The sequence below is a fragment of the Xyrauchen texanus genome, chromosome 46, assembly GCF_025860055.1.
Source record: "Xyrauchen texanus isolate HMW12.3.18 chromosome 46, RBS_HiC_50CHRs, whole genome shotgun sequence".
Lineage (NCBI taxonomy): Eukaryota > Metazoa > Chordata > Actinopteri > Cypriniformes > Catostomidae > Xyrauchen > Xyrauchen texanus.
Genome location: NC_068321.1, coordinates 15,335,211 through 15,354,413, shown reverse-complemented (window position 1 = coordinate 15,354,413; position 19,203 = coordinate 15,335,211). Strand labels below are relative to the sequence as shown.

The 19,203-nt window shown below is 37.5% G+C and overlaps 2 protein-coding genes across 2 annotated transcripts; one reads left to right on the top strand and one right to left on the bottom strand.

Annotated features, from left to right (window-relative positions):
• Positions 1-251: 251 nt before the first annotated feature.
• Positions 252-4,917, bottom strand: LOC127638394 (patatin-like phospholipase domain-containing protein 2). Its single transcript, XM_052119894.1, has 9 exons — positions 4,634-4,917; positions 2,585-2,817; positions 2,397-2,462; positions 2,088-2,297; positions 1,943-2,003; positions 1,683-1,865; positions 1,487-1,607; positions 488-589; positions 252-392 (listed from the first exon to the last, which is right to left on the bottom strand). The coding sequence occupies exons 1-9, from the start codon at positions 4,830-4,832 to the stop codon at positions 323-325; spliced, it is 1,245 nt and encodes a 414-aa protein (XP_051975854.1). The 5' UTR covers positions 4,833-4,917; the 3' UTR covers positions 252-322.
• Positions 4,918-8,763: 3,846 nt separating this feature from the next.
• LOC127638397 (sorting and assembly machinery component 50 homolog A-like) lies at positions 8,764-14,482 on the top strand. Its single transcript, XM_052119900.1, has 15 exons — positions 8,764-8,918; positions 9,322-9,432; positions 9,540-9,641; positions 9,909-9,996; positions 10,085-10,191; positions 10,308-10,438; positions 11,907-11,994; positions 12,136-12,264; positions 12,541-12,612; positions 12,697-12,783; positions 12,915-12,985; positions 13,374-13,441; positions 13,549-13,695; positions 13,835-13,976; positions 14,123-14,482. The coding sequence occupies exons 1-15, from the start codon at positions 8,898-8,900 to the stop codon at positions 14,166-14,168; spliced, it is 1,410 nt and encodes a 469-aa protein (XP_051975860.1). The 5' UTR covers positions 8,764-8,897; the 3' UTR covers positions 14,169-14,482.
• Positions 14,483-19,203: the final 4,721 nt, after the last annotated feature.

The following is a 19,203-nucleotide window of genomic DNA, read 5'->3' as shown; positions in this document are numbered from 1 at the left end:
TGTTTCCAGTTCTTACAAACACCTATCTTTTATATTCCAATTTTTATTAAGTCGTAAATTTCTATTGAAAACCCAAGTTGTTTTTGGCATCAATATTTTAAATTATACTGTATGTAATCTCTGTTTTATAGGCCATTTGAATCTGTTTAAATGGCTGAACCAAATGTATTGATGATGGGTTTGCAAGTGAAGCATTGTGGGAGTCATATTAAAGACAATACTTGAAGAGAAATAAAATAGATTTAGTTTATTTTATAAATTAAAAAAAGTGAATGATGCAGCATATCAGAAGAGAAGGATTAGTCCGATGGGGTGGTTGTGGTCAGTCAGTTGAATCAGAAGATGAAAAGCCATTGTGATGAAGAGCTGGAGACTTGTGTGCGTGTAAATGACTGAGAGTGGAAAACACAGGTTTATCACACAGAACAACCTTTGAGTCTTCTTTGAATTTGGATATATTTAGATAATTGAGAATCTGGTTTAGAACCTTCTTGAGAATGCTTTCTTCCACACCCATCTAATAACTTTGCTGGTCATCTGGCACATCCACCTCAGATCAGACCACATCTCTGGAGACCATACAGCAAGCCTGAATACAGTCAAAAACAGTCTGAACATCTAATGTAATTCAGCACTCTGGGGCATTTTTGGGCTGCCTCCTTTTTCACACTCAAATTTAAAAGCTCAACATTTACACATACTGTGGACTAATTGCCCCCAAAAATTCAGAAAACTCCCCAATTAAAAAAAAGAAAAGACTCCTAATTATTCTTACACAATACCGTATATGTTTACAATCTTAGGTATTGAAATTAAAAAAAAAATTTTTTTGTTGTCCTAAATTTGTAAGCATGTAATTCTTGTTCTGTCCACTCTATCTCCCTCCAAAACGTCTTATTTTATTCCACTAGATGACAAGCAAGTGCGAGAGAAAAGAATTGTGCTAGAAAATTCTTGCAGCGAGTGCAAGAATTTTTCCTCTATCCCCTTCCATCAAAAAATGCCGATCTTAAATGCAGGTGGCATTCTAACACATTTTAGCCCTCACAGATGTGCTCGTCCATAGACCACCACACTCATTGAATATCTTGGCCTCTGAGGCTCAATCTATGTGTCATTAGAAAGCTGAGAAAGCTCCTCCCCTTTGCGATGATGTATAGCCTTTTATCATCAATAGTCAATAAGTAACATATATTTCTAATGATTTGTTTAGCAGGCTTTTACTGCCAAACTGCATATTTCAAAATACTTTTAAAGACTTTTATATTCATACTTATATTTATATCACATTATCTCTAGGTGGCAGATGCTTTCTGGCCTTATTTTGTTATTTTATGTAACATAAATGCAGTGCAAGTGATGGTTATCTATGTAAAGTTCAGATTCTAAGATTTCAAATGATACCACACATGCCTGCCTTCTGTATCCAGAGACTTGAATGTTTAAGTGTAAACTTGTTTTTATTTTTGCTTATTAAAAGATTTACCTAAGCAGCATGAGGTAAGCCATCTCCACTGGCAGAATGCACCACTTTACAAAGCAGCTCAGCTGTCCTGAGAGAGTGCATCTCATTTCTTCATTTTCCCTCATCCTGGCCTTACAAAACACTAGATTGGATAGATTTTTTTTTTTTAATAGTTTTCAGGATAGAGGTAAATTGTGGCAATTATTTGATGTCTTACCTTTTTTGATGGACTCTGGAAGGATGTTTTTAGCATGTTTGTTCACTTTTGACCAACTTGCAATATAATAATCTTCGTCTTTTGTCGGCTTGTGTTCTGTAACATATCTCCAAGATGATGGAAAATGATCCCATTCATTAGTCAAGGTCAACTCAGATAGCGGTGACTGCACCTTCAGAATGTCTGATAAAAAAAAAACATATTAGATCTAACCAAAGGGAACCAAAACATGAACAAGCACACCCAAAAGGTCTACTCACCATTTTCTTTTAAAAATATGAAAGCATCCTTATAGCCATTTTGACATATGTCAGCCAAAACCTTAGTAGACAGCACAACAGAATTATATAAAATTGTGAATGATCTTTGAAAATGTATATAAAATCAAATGGATTTGAAACTTACTTCTGGTTTTGGAGGTAAAAACGCAATGACCACTCGGTATGCGTTAATGAAGTTGATGTGAATGCTGACGTTATTGTAATATATTTCATGGAAGTAAAAGGGGTTGCCGTAAGGACTGATGTCACTCTCCCCAGAAAAAGGGGAGATGGTGATTGTGTTTCTCAGACTAGCGTAAGGCATATTATCACTTAATGCACCATCTACATACCTCTGAAAGCATGAAAAATGAGGGGTGAAAAGAAATTTGGTAAATGACAAATGTATACAAACAATTTAGTAAAAATAGCCTACAGGCAAATGGCTACATACAATTCCATGATAGCTTGGAGGTATCACGCCACAGTACAGTGGATAAAAACAGCTACAAACCAGCGCCTGCAGACAGGGAACAAATTGTGAATCATAAATCTGAAATGATCATGATTAAATCTTATCTATTCATCAGAGAAATAAAAACCTGATCGTTGGCATAGACGTAGACAGACAGCTGGGTTCACCTGAATGAGATCTTCTTTGCTGTCAAACTCAGAGACCAACACATTTGTTCCATCTGACACACGAGTAAGGGACACACACAGTCGTCCGGTGGCGAGTATGTGGGCGTTGTCAGGCAGATCTCGGGTCAGGAAGTTTTGAACTACCTTCAACAAGTTGACGGAGGGATGTACGGCACCCAGAGTGCCTTTTCGAGCCTCTCGGGACATTTCCAGCAAATTTTCACAGCATTTGGCTTCAAAAAGGAACTTCATTTAGGACCACCATTATTAATCACCATAATGTTCATTAAAATGAATAAAAAAGGGTGTGTTTTTTTTTTTAGCTTTTATGACTCTGTACATAAGACAGTCTTACTGATTTGTAATATATGCAGACAGTGAAAAAACATCACTGAAATAAGTGGTAACTTGCAATAATTAACAAGGATATTTCTACCTAATCTAACCCTTAAAAATGATATTTGTTGGTGTAACCTAATTTGTCAGGTTGATATAGTCAGATGAAAATTCTCTTATCATTCACACACCCAAGTGACATCCCAGATGTGTATGACTGCCTTGCTTCTGCTGAACATAAATTAAGATTTTTAAAAGAATATTTCAGCTCTGTAGGTCCTTACAATGTAAGTGAATAGTGACCACAACTTTGAAACTCCAAAAATCACATTAAGGCCACATAAAAGTAATCCTCCAGATGTTGAATCTATGTCTTAAGAAGTGATATGATAGGTGTGGGTGAGAAACAGATGAATGTTTAAGTTATTTTTTACTTTACATTCTCTTCCCTACCCAGTAAGTGGCGATATGCATGAAGAATACGAAAGGACAAAAACAAAAGAAGAATGTGAAAGTATGGATTTAACCACTGCAGTATTGTGGATTACCTTTTTGCTGCCTTTGTGTGCTTTTTGAACCTTCAAAATTTGGGTTCCCATTCACTTGCATTATGTGGACCTACAGATCTGAGATATTCTCCAAAAAAAATTCATTTGTGTTCAGAAGAAGTAATAAAGTCATACACATTTGGGAAGGCATTAGGGTGAAAATGTGTAAATTATATGAGAATTTTCATTTTTGGGTGAACTATCCCTTAATTGCAGGTTCCTTTTTACAGTGTAGTTTATGTGGTAATTAGGGCTGTCAATCACTCGAATTAATTACATGGTGTCCCGATTAATTAATCGCGATTAATCGCATATACAAATATTTGCAGAGAAAGCCCCTTATATAACAATAATTCAATATAATGATGAAATAATGATACATAGTTATCTTTAAATATTAAAAAATTTATATATATATATATATATATATAAAATAAAAAAATATTCAGATAATTAAATTGCATTACATTCTTGTGGCAGAAGAGTTCATCATTGATAAGACAATACAAAAAGTGGCTGTAGATTACAATGTACCATATTATTGATCATAAGTCAATAATTGGCACACAGTTCACAGCAATCCATTTCACAAGTGAATTTGTCAGTCAGTTGGAGATTTATTATGAGGGCTTGTTTAAGGACCCGTCAATGAACACCTGTGTCAGACATGCTTGTGTAGCGTCTTGTGTGCGTCGCGTCATAAACTTAAAATGTTTAGGTCACTGTGTTATGTTAAATATAGTTTAATACTTAAATATTGAGATCTCTTAGTTCGGATTTGCGCTCCATCAAGTGTTTTGAACACAAGAACGTAATTAATTGTGCTCATTTTTTTAACGCATTATTTTTTGTCAAATTAATCGCACTGAATTAACACGTTAAATTGACAGCATTTGTGGTAACATATATATATTAAAAACTAAGTATAATTTAATATGGAAAACTCAAGAAGACTATAGGTTACACCAACAATAGTCAAATTTAAGGGTCAGATCAGGTAGAAATAGCTTAAAGTAACAAATGTTTACTTGTTATATATATATATATTGTCTATGTGAAAGATTTCTCTTTTGTATCATGACAAATGCCTACTGCAGTAATCATTTAACAAAGTCCAATGTGAAGTTAAAAATGTTGTAAACCAAAAATAATTGTTGAAACATACTTGGAGACATTTGACATGCTAATATTACACCCATGAGGGCACCAGATGAAGCCCCACAAATCTTTGTCACCCCCTCAAGAAGAAACCGTGAGCGTTCAAATAAACAGCAATAAACTCCACAGTAGTACGCCATCAGAAATCCACAGCCGGCAAAAGAAATATTCCATTCTTTAGCAGACTCCTTCATGTTCTTCCACATCTGATATCTGAGGTTATACAGTGCAAGTAAGTCAAATGAGTCCAATTAAAAGTCTGTCATAGCACTGATAGCAACTGGCAATGTTCTACTGTTACATAACAGCACAGGGTATGACTCTGATATTTGAGCTTTACCCATAGTGTTGAAATCAGAGGTCAGGCTACATATACTGTACAAACAACATTCTGTGGTGAGGTCACTGCTATCATAGGACATTGATTTTGTTTTTTAAAACATTATTGAACATTTCTGAACTCTGCCCTTTACCCTCCCATATACTTATTTTTCTTAATTGTGTTTTGATGGAAAGTTTCTCTCTGGGAAATGGTTCTCATTAATTATTCACTGTTAGATAAATCTCAGAGAGTGATTAAAAACTGTTATTGTTAATAAAACAATATTGTTAGAACATTTTTGTGTGTACATTTTCAGACAAATTGCTGCTATATTATTTCTGCTGTTACTTACTGCATACAAAAGCATTTTTATTAAAATTTCTGAAAAGAGAAAATGGTGCATAACCAGAGTGTTACACATTTAATAGTCTAAAATGTTTAATACACTATGAGCAAATAGTATTATTAATGAGCACCACTAATGCAAATGAAGAAACAAAGGAGTTGGCACTCATTTTAGGAAAATACGTATGAAATCATTGTATGAAATCTTTCCAGAGGTGTTTTTGTCAAAAATGATGTGAAATGAAAGAATTCTTCTTCAGATTGATTCAGAACCCTGTGAACCAACATAGTACAGCATATTCAAAGCTAAGACATGAACTGAAAGTGTGATATAAATTAAATAGAATTAACCCATGTACTTTTCTAAAGTCCTAAAGAAAGACCTTTCCAGTGCGTTCTTTGTCAAAGGAGAACATTCTTTGCTATTTTGGGATGCCTCCTGCAATTTTTCACAATCAAATATAAAAGTTAAGACAAAATACTCAATATTCATTAATACTATTGTATACAATATGTTTACAATCTTATGATTAATAGAATAATACAAAAATCTTTGTAAGCATGTAATTCTGGTTTTGTTCACTCCATCTTGCTCCTAAAATTGTTATTTTAATCCACTAGATGGCAGAAAGTACTAGAAAAAATATCACCTTCACAAAATGTCACCACACTCCAACGCATTTTAGCCCTCACCGATGTGCTCGTCCATAGACATTCAGTCTAATTTTCAGTTCATGCAGGGATTTTTGCTTTTTATTTATTTTTTAAAACAAGGGACTATTCGAAATAATGTTCTGTTGTAATCAAAATGATGCTGTAAATGCTGTCAATTCGGCTTAACATTGAACCCAGAACATTCCTTTAATCACATATACTGGCCTATAACAGTTCAAGATTATAGCAGCCAATTGGAAAAGTAAGAGTAATTCACTCAGTGAACTCACTGGCATCCTGGGTGGATGCAGTTTGAGTCTGTAGGTTGAGGTGTTGACCTGAGGACTGATCATTAGCACAAAGTGCCCCAGGAAGTCCAGGTAGGAGAGACAGCCATTGTTTTTGAAGAGGTTTTTGACAGCCAGCTGCTCAAACTCAGATGGACTTAGCTCAATTTGGAGGTCCTAGAGTATCTCTGAAAAATTCACATTGTAGCGAAAGAAACATTGTAACAGTCATAACTAATAAACTATTACAAATGTTTATCTTGAAAGGTTTTTGCTATGTTTCTTTGAAATAAATGTATCTGGCCTATTTGGCCTAAAAAATGTACCTAAAACGATATCAACATCAATCTCCCCTGTCCTCAGTGTCTGCCTCCCGGCACCTTCTCTGGATTTGCCTCCAACAGTTCTGGATCTTGTGACACATCTTCATCTCCACATCCTCACAGTTCAGCAGTGGTGTGGCTTGATGTGGAAGGTCTCTTGAGGTGCTCTGAGCCTAATGAATGGGTAAAGGACCATTGGTGTGATACAAATGACATTGCACTAGCTGAGCAAACACATTTCCATTAAACTGAAGTGACTTTAAAGGGAGGAAATAACCAATACTAGCAAATGAAGTAATACACTTCAGCAACAAGTGTCCAAATGTGCAGGGTGCTGTTTTGGGCCGTCGAAGGGACATTGGTCTATCCAATGTTGATCTTGCAGAACCTGGTAAAGATCTACCAACATTTTCCAAGCTTTTCTGTTCCCCACTAAACTTCTTCAGGAATTCTCAATACTCCAGATTTACAAAGGGGTTAACTGTTAGCATTTTCCACAAGTTTTGAAACTGGAAGGGATTATCATGTTTTAAATTCTAACACATTGAACAAGGAACTAGTAAAGACTAGTTTGAGACTTGCTGGAGGCAAATTGAGCTTACATCATAAAAAGTTTTAGAATGACCTGATCGTCAATAAGCCTCATGAAGTCACAATCACAAATGGTCTTAAAGTCCTCTTTGGAGATCGTATTTATGTTGTCATAGTCGAGGTCCACCATATTCTTTGAACTTCTGATGGTGTAGAGACCTACTTCCTGTATCCGCCTCAGGATGTCGCTGATCAATAAGGGCGAGTCTGGTTGGGAAAGCGCATCTGATGGATTATCTTCAGCCATTCTTCTGCTGTCTGTTATAATCATGGAAGTAAACTTAACACACATTCAATACACATTGCACATAAATTTACTCTGCATGCAACTGAGACCATAGGTTTTAAAATATAACGGAGGTTTGAAATAATTTATCAAATTATATCCAGCAATATTTCCGATATGTGGAGGTTGAAGACTTGCAAGACTTCCTTCCAGTTAGCCACAATCTCCTCCCCTTTGCTCAGACTAAATTTGGACAGAATTTCTTGGAGAATTCACCACAGTTCTTCAATCTATTTAGGCTGTCTCAGTTGCTTCTGTCTCTTTATGTAATCTCAGACTGACACGATGTTCAGTGGGGGGCTTTGCGGGGGTAATGCCATCTCTTGAAGAGTGCCCTGTTCATCTATTCAAATCTTTTAGGTCCACTTATTATGCTAGACAAAGTATTTTTTGTCTTACCCTCCTCACATGTGAAATGAGAAACAGTAAAACACAGGTTGCCGAGTTGTTGTCCAAAAGCCTTCATCAGCCAACTAACATTGACACTGCATCTATGTGAACTTTTGATGGATTTCAAAGACATTAATCTTACAGTTCATCCAAAATCTTTGTTTAAACACTGTCCCTTAACAATTACTTGCACTGCACACAAATAACTAATATTGGCATTATATTCATGCTGTTTAGCCAGAGGGGAACTGGCCCCCACAGTGAGCCTGGTTTCTCCCAAGGTTATTTTTCTCCATTAACCAACATCTTTTGGAATTTTGTGTTCCTTGCCACATTCACCTTCGGTTTGCTCACTGGGGGTCTAAATACAATTATTATTTAATTATTTATATTTATACACAATTTGCAATCACATTTAATCAAACTACACAATGATCACTCTAAGACTTTATAAATATTAAAGTTTCATTTTCTGTTAAAGCATGATAAATCTGCTTTGAAACGATGTGTGTTGTGTAAAGCGCTATACAAAAAAAATTAATTACTTGACACATTTTATATCACAATTGGCCTTTGTTGGTTGAGGAAGTCGAGAAACTGTTGGTAATCTATGACATCCTCATGCTCTGCATCCAGAAGAACCCATGCATCCATTTACTTGCATTGTATGCCCCTACAGAGTTGAGATATTCTTCTAAAATATCTCTGTGTGTTCTGCAGAAGACAGAAAGTCATACACATCTGGGATGACATGAGTGTGAGTAAATTATGAGAGAATTTTCATTTTTTGGCCCTAATTAAAAATGACCCCAAAATAGAACACTGTGATGATGTGATGTGAAAAATAAAGGCATTAAAAAATTACTACCGTGAAGAGAATGTGACGTAAAGTTATTTCCTCCCCAGCCAATCAATATTGTGGTGGGCGTGGTTACCAAGTGTCATGGCGGCGACAGGGACACTGTTGTAGGGTAGTGTGCCGGAGAGAGACTGTGCGTGGATATTTTCTCTCATAGACTGAATTGTCTTTATTGTCATACTGGTGACTTTTGAATGTAAAAAGACCTTTAAACATGGGGACTGTGCATGCCAGGGTAAGTACATTTTTTCAGAGTTATCGGGAAAAGCCAGGGCAATGACCTCTGAACAGCCTTAAAAAAAGTATGTGAATTACAGGCCGAGATCAATATGAGCTTTAGCTCAACACATTATTACAGCTGTTAAATGGTTTGATTAATGGGGACATAGATCCGATTTGTATATAAAATAGGTTAATATGGGCTTGGACAATCTCTATTTGCTGTAAAATTGCATTTATCATGGTCACAGTCTTTATATATGCAGACATTCATAGTTTATATTCAGTTTGGCATTTGTTTATGTTTCATCCTAACCTAATATTTTAGGAGAAATCACACTCTCTTACTATGCTTTGAATAATAATATTGTAGGTCTAATAACACTATAGCTCACTCACTTTAAAAATATGTTGGCCAGAGTCTGGACCCCCTTCCTATGCAAGGACCTGAACTAGGGGTTCAAGCAGATGACCTGGACCTGGGGGAACCAGAGCATGAGGAGAAACAAGAAGTTCTTGAGAATAAAGATGTAAGGTGTTTATGATTGGTATATTAATGCGTGTACATGCATTCATGTGTTTTAAGGTTTGTTTCTGTAGGCATACTTGTGTTTTCAAATGTTTTTCAATGGTTTAGGTTGTAGTACAACATGTGCACATTGATGGTCTTGGAAGAACAAAGGAAGACATTTTATCGTATGAAATTGCAGAGGTTTTCCATGCCAAAAACTTGATTGATGTGAGTATTCTAAGTTTGCATTTTCTGTGTATACACTTTACTTATAACAGAATTTAAATTGTTCAAAAGTTGCTTGGGATCATTTGGTGTAATATTTTCAATAAGATGCTTTCTGTAAGACATTTGTAAGTTGATTTCCCTGGAATGTGCAAACACTGTGGCTCTGTTGCACTAATCTAAATATTGCATACTGACATAACCATTGGTGTGAGTTTGAGGCAGGGCTTTCTGTTTCCAACTATGTTTATATTTACAATTATGTTATAGGTAATGAAGAAATCCCATGAGGCTAGACAGAGGCTCCTGCGTATGGGAATATTCAGACAGGTGGAAGTTGTCATTGATACGGCTGAAGGTACAATTTTGCAAAGAGGACAACTTATCTCAGACTGATAATCACAGTGATGCATCAAAGTCTGAATTTCTCAAAATGTGCTCAACAGGTGCTGATGCTCTGCATAATGGGCTGGATGTGACGTTTGAGGTGAAGGAGCTAAGAAGGATGACAGGAAGTTACAACACCATGGTTGGGAACAACGAGGGAAGCATGGTGAGCTAATGAAGACCTCATCATCCGATGCAAATACTTTCTTTCTTTTATTTTACTGCTTGATTTTGTTAAAAGGATGGTTCACCTAAGTAGAACTGGTGTGATTCTCATCTCAGGTGCTCGGACTGAAATTGCCCAATGTTTTTGGTCGTGCTGAGAAGCTGACTTTCCAGTTCTCTTATGGTACTAAGGAAACATCATATGGCCTGTCGTTCTTCAAGCCCCAGCCTGGACACTTTGAGCGGAAGTAGGTTTCTTGGCCTGGCAGTGAAGATAACTAAAAGTTTACAATTCATATACAGTTTCACTAGTTAAAAAAGTATTTGTAAAAAGTGAAATATTTAAAATTCACCATTAAGTTCATGATATTGCAATTACTCTCTTCAACTTTGCGAACCCACTGGTGGGTCCAAAAGGGGATGCTATGTCGTGAAAAAAGTTTACACTTAAAATGTTCAAGTCTCCGAATGCACAAATCGATAAACGTCACTTCTGCATTTACTTTTCATAAAATAACAAGGTCCTGAGTACATTTGTGTCGCAATTCAGCGCCACCTAAAGGTCATGTGGTAGAAATATTAATATAAATATAAAAGACTTTCAAGTAGCACTTAAATGGACAAATCATATATAAAAACGAAATCTCTCATTCTCAGGAATGTGATTTAAAAAATATACAAAATATGTGAATAAAATATGCGGTACAGCAGAAAAAGCATGCTAAACAAATTATAGGAAATATATGTTATCAACTATTATAATAAAAAGTGGAGAATGTCTTCTAGATTGAGCTTCAAGTCCACTGAGAGGCTGAGATATTCAATGAAACACTGGGGGTGGTGCATGAATGGAAAATTAGACTGAATGTCTATGGACAAGCACATCTGTGAGGGCTGAAATGCGTTAGAGCGTCACCTATATTTCAATCGGCATTTTGTGATGGAAGGTGATGGAGGATCAAAAATATTTCAAGTACTTGCTGCCGTCTAGTGGAATAAAATAAGACCTTTTGGAGGGAGCTGGAGTGAACAGAACCAGAATACATACAAAGTTAGGACAAATAAATGAATAACATTTTATTCATCATAAGATGGTAAACATATACAATATTATTTATAAAAAAATCTGTCTTTTATTATAATTTTTTTTTTTTTTTAAATAAGACAATTTTTTGGCACAGTGTGTATAAATGGTGAGCTTTTAAATTTTAGTGTAAAAAGATGAAGGCGGTAGCCCAAAAATACCCCAGAGTTGAAGAGGTTAAAATAAATGACATTTTATTCAATATGTTTACACATATGATATATAACATATATGAACATGTTTTGCATAGTACGAAATTGGTAATCAGATTTAATTGGTTGTTTCAAGGATGGATAAAGTATTAGAACTCCTTGCTCCAGTCTGGTGTATGAGCTGTGCCATCAAAGGCAGCAGATGGGAATATATTCAAAAATATAAGTTCATTTCATGCTTTTAAGAGATCTCCAAAATGCCAATGATTAAAATATAATGTGTAATGTATAATATAATTTAATATAATCAATATTTGCAATTTCTATATTGCTTGAAAACAATTGTCCAAATATGCAACTTTTGAATGGCTGTGCATGGAGAAAGATGCTTTTTGCCTGCAGTTACACATCTATCAGCAGGGGCTGACTGTGCAACTCTATCTACAAAATTAATCCAGTGTTTGCTATGACTCTTTTCAGCTTTGCCATTAACTTGTATAAAGTTACGGGGCAGTTCCCATGGAGCTCACTCAGAGAGACCGACAGAGGTGTTTCAACAGAGCTCAGTGTAAGGACTTTATTTTTACAATGCTCTTATTTTCTCCACTAAATAAATGATATAATACATAAGCTGCAAATATGTAGACACAGGTAAATTGTATAACATCTTGTAGTTGTATTTATCTGTTGTTTGAACTGTGCTCACTAGTTCCCCATCTGGAGGACAAACCACACTCTGAAGTGGGAGGGTGTGTGGAGAGAGTTAGGTTGCCTGGCCAGAACAGCTTCCTTCGCTGTCAGGGAGGAGAGTGGTCACTCCCTGAAGTCTTCACTCTCTGTATGTCTCTAATTATATTACTTTCTCTTTGTGAGTAAAAACATTATAATAACATTAGGCTGTCTAAAACTAGAAAAACATTGAAGTGATACATTTTATTTCTTGAAATGTCATAAAATGGAAATGTATAGGTTCAAAACACTGGGAACCCTATCTCTATAATGTTCTGTCAGATTATCTGCATATGTTATTGTGTTACGTCTCAGCTTTGTTATTGCAGTCATTGAGACTAAAAGTAGCTTAAATGTGACTTTAAATACAATGGTTTTCTTGCAGCATGCAATGGTCATCGACACACGTAATTCTTCCATCCTTCCAAGGAAAGGTGCCTTACTGAAGATCAACCAGGTTTGTTTGGATCAACAAACTCAATGGATTTTTGATGTTTGAAAACCTAGTTCTACTTGAAAATTAACTTCATTTTATGGTCAGGAACTGGCAGGTTACAGTGGAGGAGATGTCAGTTTCTTGAAGGAAGACTTTGAAATTCAGCTTAACAAGACTCTCTTCTGGGACTCGGTGAGATGCTTCTGAAGAAACTTTGTAACATTTGTCTTGAGACTCGGAAATTCTTAAAAGTTTGTTTGTTGTAATAAACCGATTTTTAGTGTGTAATGAGTATTCTGAGTTGGGTTTTATCTCGCTTGTAGGTGCTCTCTGCCTCTATATGGGGTGGTATGTTGCTGCCCCTCGGAAATAAGCCCTCCTGCATTGCTGACAGGTAAGGTAATGTTTATACCTGGTATGAAGATGTGTTTTGGGTGATTCGATCACAAGTTTTTACACTTGGTCATAAAATAATACTGTCTGGGATGGATTAGCATTTTCACCTAAAATGCAATTTTATCATATATTATTTTGACTACCTACATAGTTTATACATACAGTGTATTATACATGTAGATGTTTTGCACTATTTACACCTGCATTTAGCACTGTCCACTTGTAATCAGATCGTCCGAAATGCATCTTCATACCAGTGTCATTTGTAAAAATAAAAAACAGACTCGCAAACTCTTCTCCCTAAGCAACGAGACAAAGTTGTCAAAATCATTCACTTAAAGTAATGCCTTTTTTTTTGTTTTTCATTTTTAAATCTGTCTATGTAGATTCTATTTGGGTGGCCCCACTAGTGTGAGGGGCTTCAGCATGTACAGCATTGGTCCTCAAAGCGAAGGTATGGTCATTAGAATTTTAGAATGTACATTCATAGAAAATGTGGATGTTTAGTTAATAAGGTTAAAGCCTCTGTGACTAAGGTTTGTTTTCTCATCTTGGCAATAGGCGATTACCTTGGTGGGGAAGCGTTCTGTGCTGGGGGGCTTCATCTGTACACCCCTCTCCCATTCAGGCCAGGCAGAGGTGGCTTTGGAGACCTTTTCAGAACACATTTCTTTCTCAATGCAGGAAACCTGTGTAACCTCAACTATGGTGAGATCCATAAAGCTTCAGAGGAGGCAATTTGTGCCCACTCTTTTATATACATGTATATCACATGATTCCCATTCTCTCTCTTGCTTTATGAATCATGCTATTGCTTTTAACATTTGTTGCTATACTTTCTATGTAGGGGAAGGGCCTAGAGCACATATAAGCAAGCTGGCCGAGCGTATCCGCTGGTCTTATGGAGCGGGCATTGTGTTGCGTCTTGGGAACATAGCTCGACTGGAGCTCAACTATTGCATTCCCATGGGTGTCCAGAGTGGAGACAGGTATATACACACACACACACACACAAAGTCAATCACATATCTTGTCAGGGCTTCACCATTTCTGGACCTTTAACACACTAGCATTTCTATTTCATCTTGATTTATAGTTATTGTGATGTAATTTATTGTCATGTCTTGTATCTCAGGATATGTGATGGAGTGCAGTTTGGGGCTGGTATCCGGTTCCTGTAATATCCTGATTTCCTGTCACATGAAGATTTTAAATCAAAGAAGGATTTCTGTCAGTTTGTACTTGTATTAATGGATATTTTTAAGACTACACTTTGAGCTGTGGATCACAATACAATGAGTGTTACCTAATTATTTGATGTTGGCAAATACATTGGAGGGGGAACAGTCTAAAACCAAAAGCAAAAATATTGTTATGAAACAGTCTGCTTTAAAAAGTTACTGGTACTGCAGTGGAGAATATATTGGACATCTTTGCTCTTATCAGTTGTCATATTTATTTTTCTGAACTGTCAGTGCTTAATAAATAATGTCTCTGCCCTTTATTGTGGTCTTAATGTATGTTTTTTTTTTTTTCCAACCACTTTATTTTGAAATTATTTTTATGTTTTATGAACTTACATTTTTAAAATTATGTTACTATGCACTCTGTGGGCATTTTAGGGGCAACAAAATAATGACATTTAGAAGTCTGTAATATAATCTTATGGTCTTATTTTGGCCGATACCAATAACTATCAGCTTAAAATGATCATTTTACTTTTTATGTTTTAACTGGATTAGCTAGTTGATTAATTAAAAACTACTCACAAAATAGGTGTCGTTTAAAAGCAATCTGGACTTTAGAACTAAATACGAACACGTATTTGTGTCGGTTTGCAATGTTTTTAATAGTTTTTCTATGTAAATATGCACTATATTGATCTTTGATCGTTGCACTATTTTTCACGAAGGAGTGCCACACTTTTTTTAAACACCGTGTCAAGTTACAAATAACATGAGCTTTTAAAAACATGTCTTGCGACTAGTGGTCGACCGATATAGGTTTTTAAGTGGCCGATACAATGCCAATATATCACACAATTAAATGAAGTAAATAAACATAAAATTGCAAAAAGTAATAAACTCTTACTAAGCACTATATTTACTCAATTTGCCACAAAATAAAAAAAAATATATTGTATTTTTAATGGTAGATATCCATTTTTTTTTTTGATTTTCGTTTAGTCATCAAATTTTACTCATCCTGAAGTTCTTGATTCTGGCCGATAGAATACCCACTTCAGTGGAAGATATTAGATGAGCACATGAGGGGAAGAAAACGTCATGTTACGTACTTAACCTTGGTTCTCTGAGACGAAAGGAATGAGACATTCTTCCACACAACCTAGTTGAAACCTCTCTACAATTACGCCAATATTGTAATACTAGCTATGGTGTTTGAGCCGTGCCTATTTAGGTGCAGAGCTGTCTGCTATAAAAGCAGGTGTGCAAACACCATTCCTCAGAGTTTTCTTACTGAGGGACAAGGAGTGCATCGCTCGCACCTCAGAAGACCTCTTGAGTCTTGTAGTGCACCCAGCATTTGCAAAGTCTCCTTCCCTTCATCTCATGGAACCAAGGTTACGTACATAACCGAGACATTCCCTTATGACTCAGTACACTTGACTTTGCATGCTACTGCGAATGGGGAACAGAATCCCATCACGCCCCCACTACACGACATATCCTTCCAGAGAAACATGACGCCGCAGTCCTATGGGACAGCGACCGACAGGAGTATGCCGCAAGTGAGTGACCCTCATGTTGGACCAGGAGGGTAGCACTCAGAATGAATATTTGAACTATAGTCATATAGTATGAATTAACCTCTTCACGAACCCAGTCGGGAAGGCAGTTTATTTATGATATAAGTGCTTGTGACTTCATGGTAAATTACAATGGCCTGAATGCAGGCAGTTGTGTAAAATGATGGGGAGCCCGTACTTAAGAGGAGGGGCATAAGTATATGTTTGGCAAATGAAATCGCAAGCACTATAAACATAGAGGACTTGTGAAGAGAGAGACGTTATATCTAGGATGTAAAACCTTGCAAATGTGTTTTGAGAAGACCATCCTGCTGCAAAACATATGACATATGAACTGGCGGGTGCGCTCAACGTAAGTGTGTAGGTGAACCACCTGCGCTCTGAAGGGCGTGGTTAGAACCTTAGGCACATAGCCTTTTCTGGGTCTGACAGTGGCTTTTGACAGACCAGGGCCAAACTCCAGACATGAATTGTCAATTGATAGTGCAGATGTTGGCACTATCACCGACAAGGGCAAGTCACCGACCCATTTTACTGAGGCCAGAGCCAGCAGTAGTGCTGTCTTAATGGAGAGCATGCGCAAATCAACAGAGTCCAAAGGGGGCCCTACAAACATTATTTTGGACCAAAGTTAGGTCCCAAGTTGGGACTGTAGTCAGCTGAGGTGGATATAATCGTTTTGCTCCTCTAAGGAACTGTATGATTAAATCATGCTTGCCTATAGTGGTGCCAGCTTCAGGTGAGTGATACCACAGATATAGTCGACACATAAACTTTGAGCGTTGACAAAGTGAGTACTGCATCGCTATAGATGAAATTTTAGGTATGGGGAAGTTTGCTGTGTTTTTGCCATGTGAAAGACACCAGTCAGTGAACACATTCCATTTTAGCACGTAGAGTTATCTTGTGGATGGTGCTCTGGCCTGTAAAATGGTGTTCATAACTGAATGGATCAGTTCTAGCGTGTTTAGGCTGTTTGGGCCATTTCGGGGCAATTAACAGAACTGTTTCCATGTCCACTCTGACTTTGCTGATGTCAGAATGAAGTAGGTGCACCGGGGGAAGCGCATACTTGCATTTCGCTGGCCAAACGTGGGCCAGCCTGTCATGGTGACATACAGTAGGCTATATACGCTACTACTGTTGTGTTGCCTGAATGAATCAGAATGTGGTGATTCATAATATTGGAATGAAAATCTCTCAAAGCTAGAAAGACAACCATGTCTTTCAGGTCAACTGTCCATGGTACTAGAGCAGCCAGACAGTGGCGAGTTACTGCGATGCACATGAAAATGAAATGACTTCGGTGGTAATGTTTTTTCAGTTTGAACTGAAATGGATACCAAAGAATGGTCTGTATGCACTCGTTCATGACACACATTAACTCCTAAAAAGGAGATTTACTGGCTGGGGAAAAGTGTGCTTTTTGCCTGTTAACATTAGACCAGATTTTCCATATGGCAAAGCAGAACGTCTCAGTGTTCGCTCAGTAGTGCTTCTGTTTGGCTAGTAATAACAAATCGCTGAGGTAATTCAAAACACACACACCATTCATTTTCAATGGGGCGAGCGCCACATCGATACATTTCTTGAACGTGGCGGGAGACAGAGACAGATTGAAATGAAGGACAGTTAATTTGACTGAATGAAAATGACTGAAATTCAAATTGATATGCAGTTCCCTTGAATGCAAATCTAAAAAGCCGCCTGTAACATGGTGCAATTGGTACATGAAGTACGTGTCATTCAGATCTATTGATGCAAATCCGTCCTGAGGTTAAGATCTGTTTCTGAATTAACATTTTGAATGGGTGCATCACAAGTGCACGCAATTCAAACGTCCTTCTAAAGAACGAGGAATTAACGGCTGAAAATCCTGCTGTATGTGTCGCAGTCTGTGCACGCAACACCGGCATATCGTGTGGTCAGACCACAGGTTGTGCTCGATTGTTGTACACACAAGCTCTGGCAGGCCTGTGAGAACTTGCCACATTCGCACAGCAGGCTTATTAACCTCTTTCGCGTTCTTTGCGAGAATAGACAGAACTGTAGAAAACAGAACACCACTGAAACGGGCAGCCGATTGTTTGTTCGATAGTTTTTTAGCACCCAGTCGGAATGCCAGTAAGAGCTTGCCATGAGTCCACGTAATGGACAGAGGGCAATTTGTTATGTTCATAACATGATATAATGCGCCGCTCACCGTTGGGGCTTTGAAGTGGTAAAGCCCTTAATTGAAAAAGTGTGAGCGTCTTGTGCGAGGGTTGTACTGTTTTTACAATCTTCGTTTGTACATGATACAAGTGGTTGTGCATAATGTGCAAACTTTATTGCATGGGATTAATGTGAGACACAGAAAACAACATATTGAACAACATTTTGAACAACAATATTCCATTCCCGAGAAACGGCATTTGGAAGGGGGCAGTATTGTGTGTCAGGAGTGCTTTGCTGCGCGGGGGGGTTTTCCGTCGGCGCAGGGCTTGCACTGAGGCGGCTGCCTTCGTTTGGGCCACAGCTTGCATGGCTTTACCAGCGGCTTGCTGGCGACATTTGGCGGCACTGAGGCAGCTGTTGTGGGGTTTTTAGCTGTCCGCTGGATCGAGACAGAGAGGGAGTGAGCCGGTTGTGATGAAGTACTGCTCCGTTTTGGCATAAAATGTCTCGTAGCCTGTGATTATTGCTGAGTTGTGATGTAGTGCTCAGCAATTCTATTAAAAGAGCCTTTGAAAAGGCCGGCTGGAGACAATGTAGCATCAGATAGAGTGGCTTTTCCCACGCCACGCATTTCCGTGAGGTTCAGGCAGATGTGACGATCCAAAAATCACCAGGATTCTCATTGACTTGCCAATGGCCTGTGCAGTTTCTTTTGTGGCTTGCAGCACCAAGTCCTAAGCACTAAGTAAATGCCTAGCACTAAGTAAATGGTGTGCTAGGCAGAGTGATGTTCGCTGGAACACTAAAGGGGAGCGGCGAGTCTTCAGCGGAGATTCCGCTGCTGCCTCGTATAATTGTGTGGAAGGACATTCCCCATATGCGTTAGCACGCAATATCCAGTGTACTGAGTCGTAAGGGAATGCTGGATTTTCATGAGATTCGTGAATTACATCTTTTTAAAGATATCTGCATATTGCAGACAGTATATAATAGAAGTTTTTTGAGTTTGCCTTTTATCATTAGAAACGTTACAGGGAATTGTTGAGGAGAGACTGTTAGAATACGTGCTTCAAAGGAAGATTTATGATGGTTCCACAGGACGCAGGATCTTCTGAGCAGCCATTCTGCCAAATGGGTGCCATTTCCATTCCTAGGACATTATATGTATAAATATGCATGAAAATGAACTGATGAAATGAAGCAAATTGTCCTCTACATTGATCTAATTACAAATTTAAGATATATAATTTAAAACATGAATAAAAACTACCTAGAACACTGAAAAAATAGCA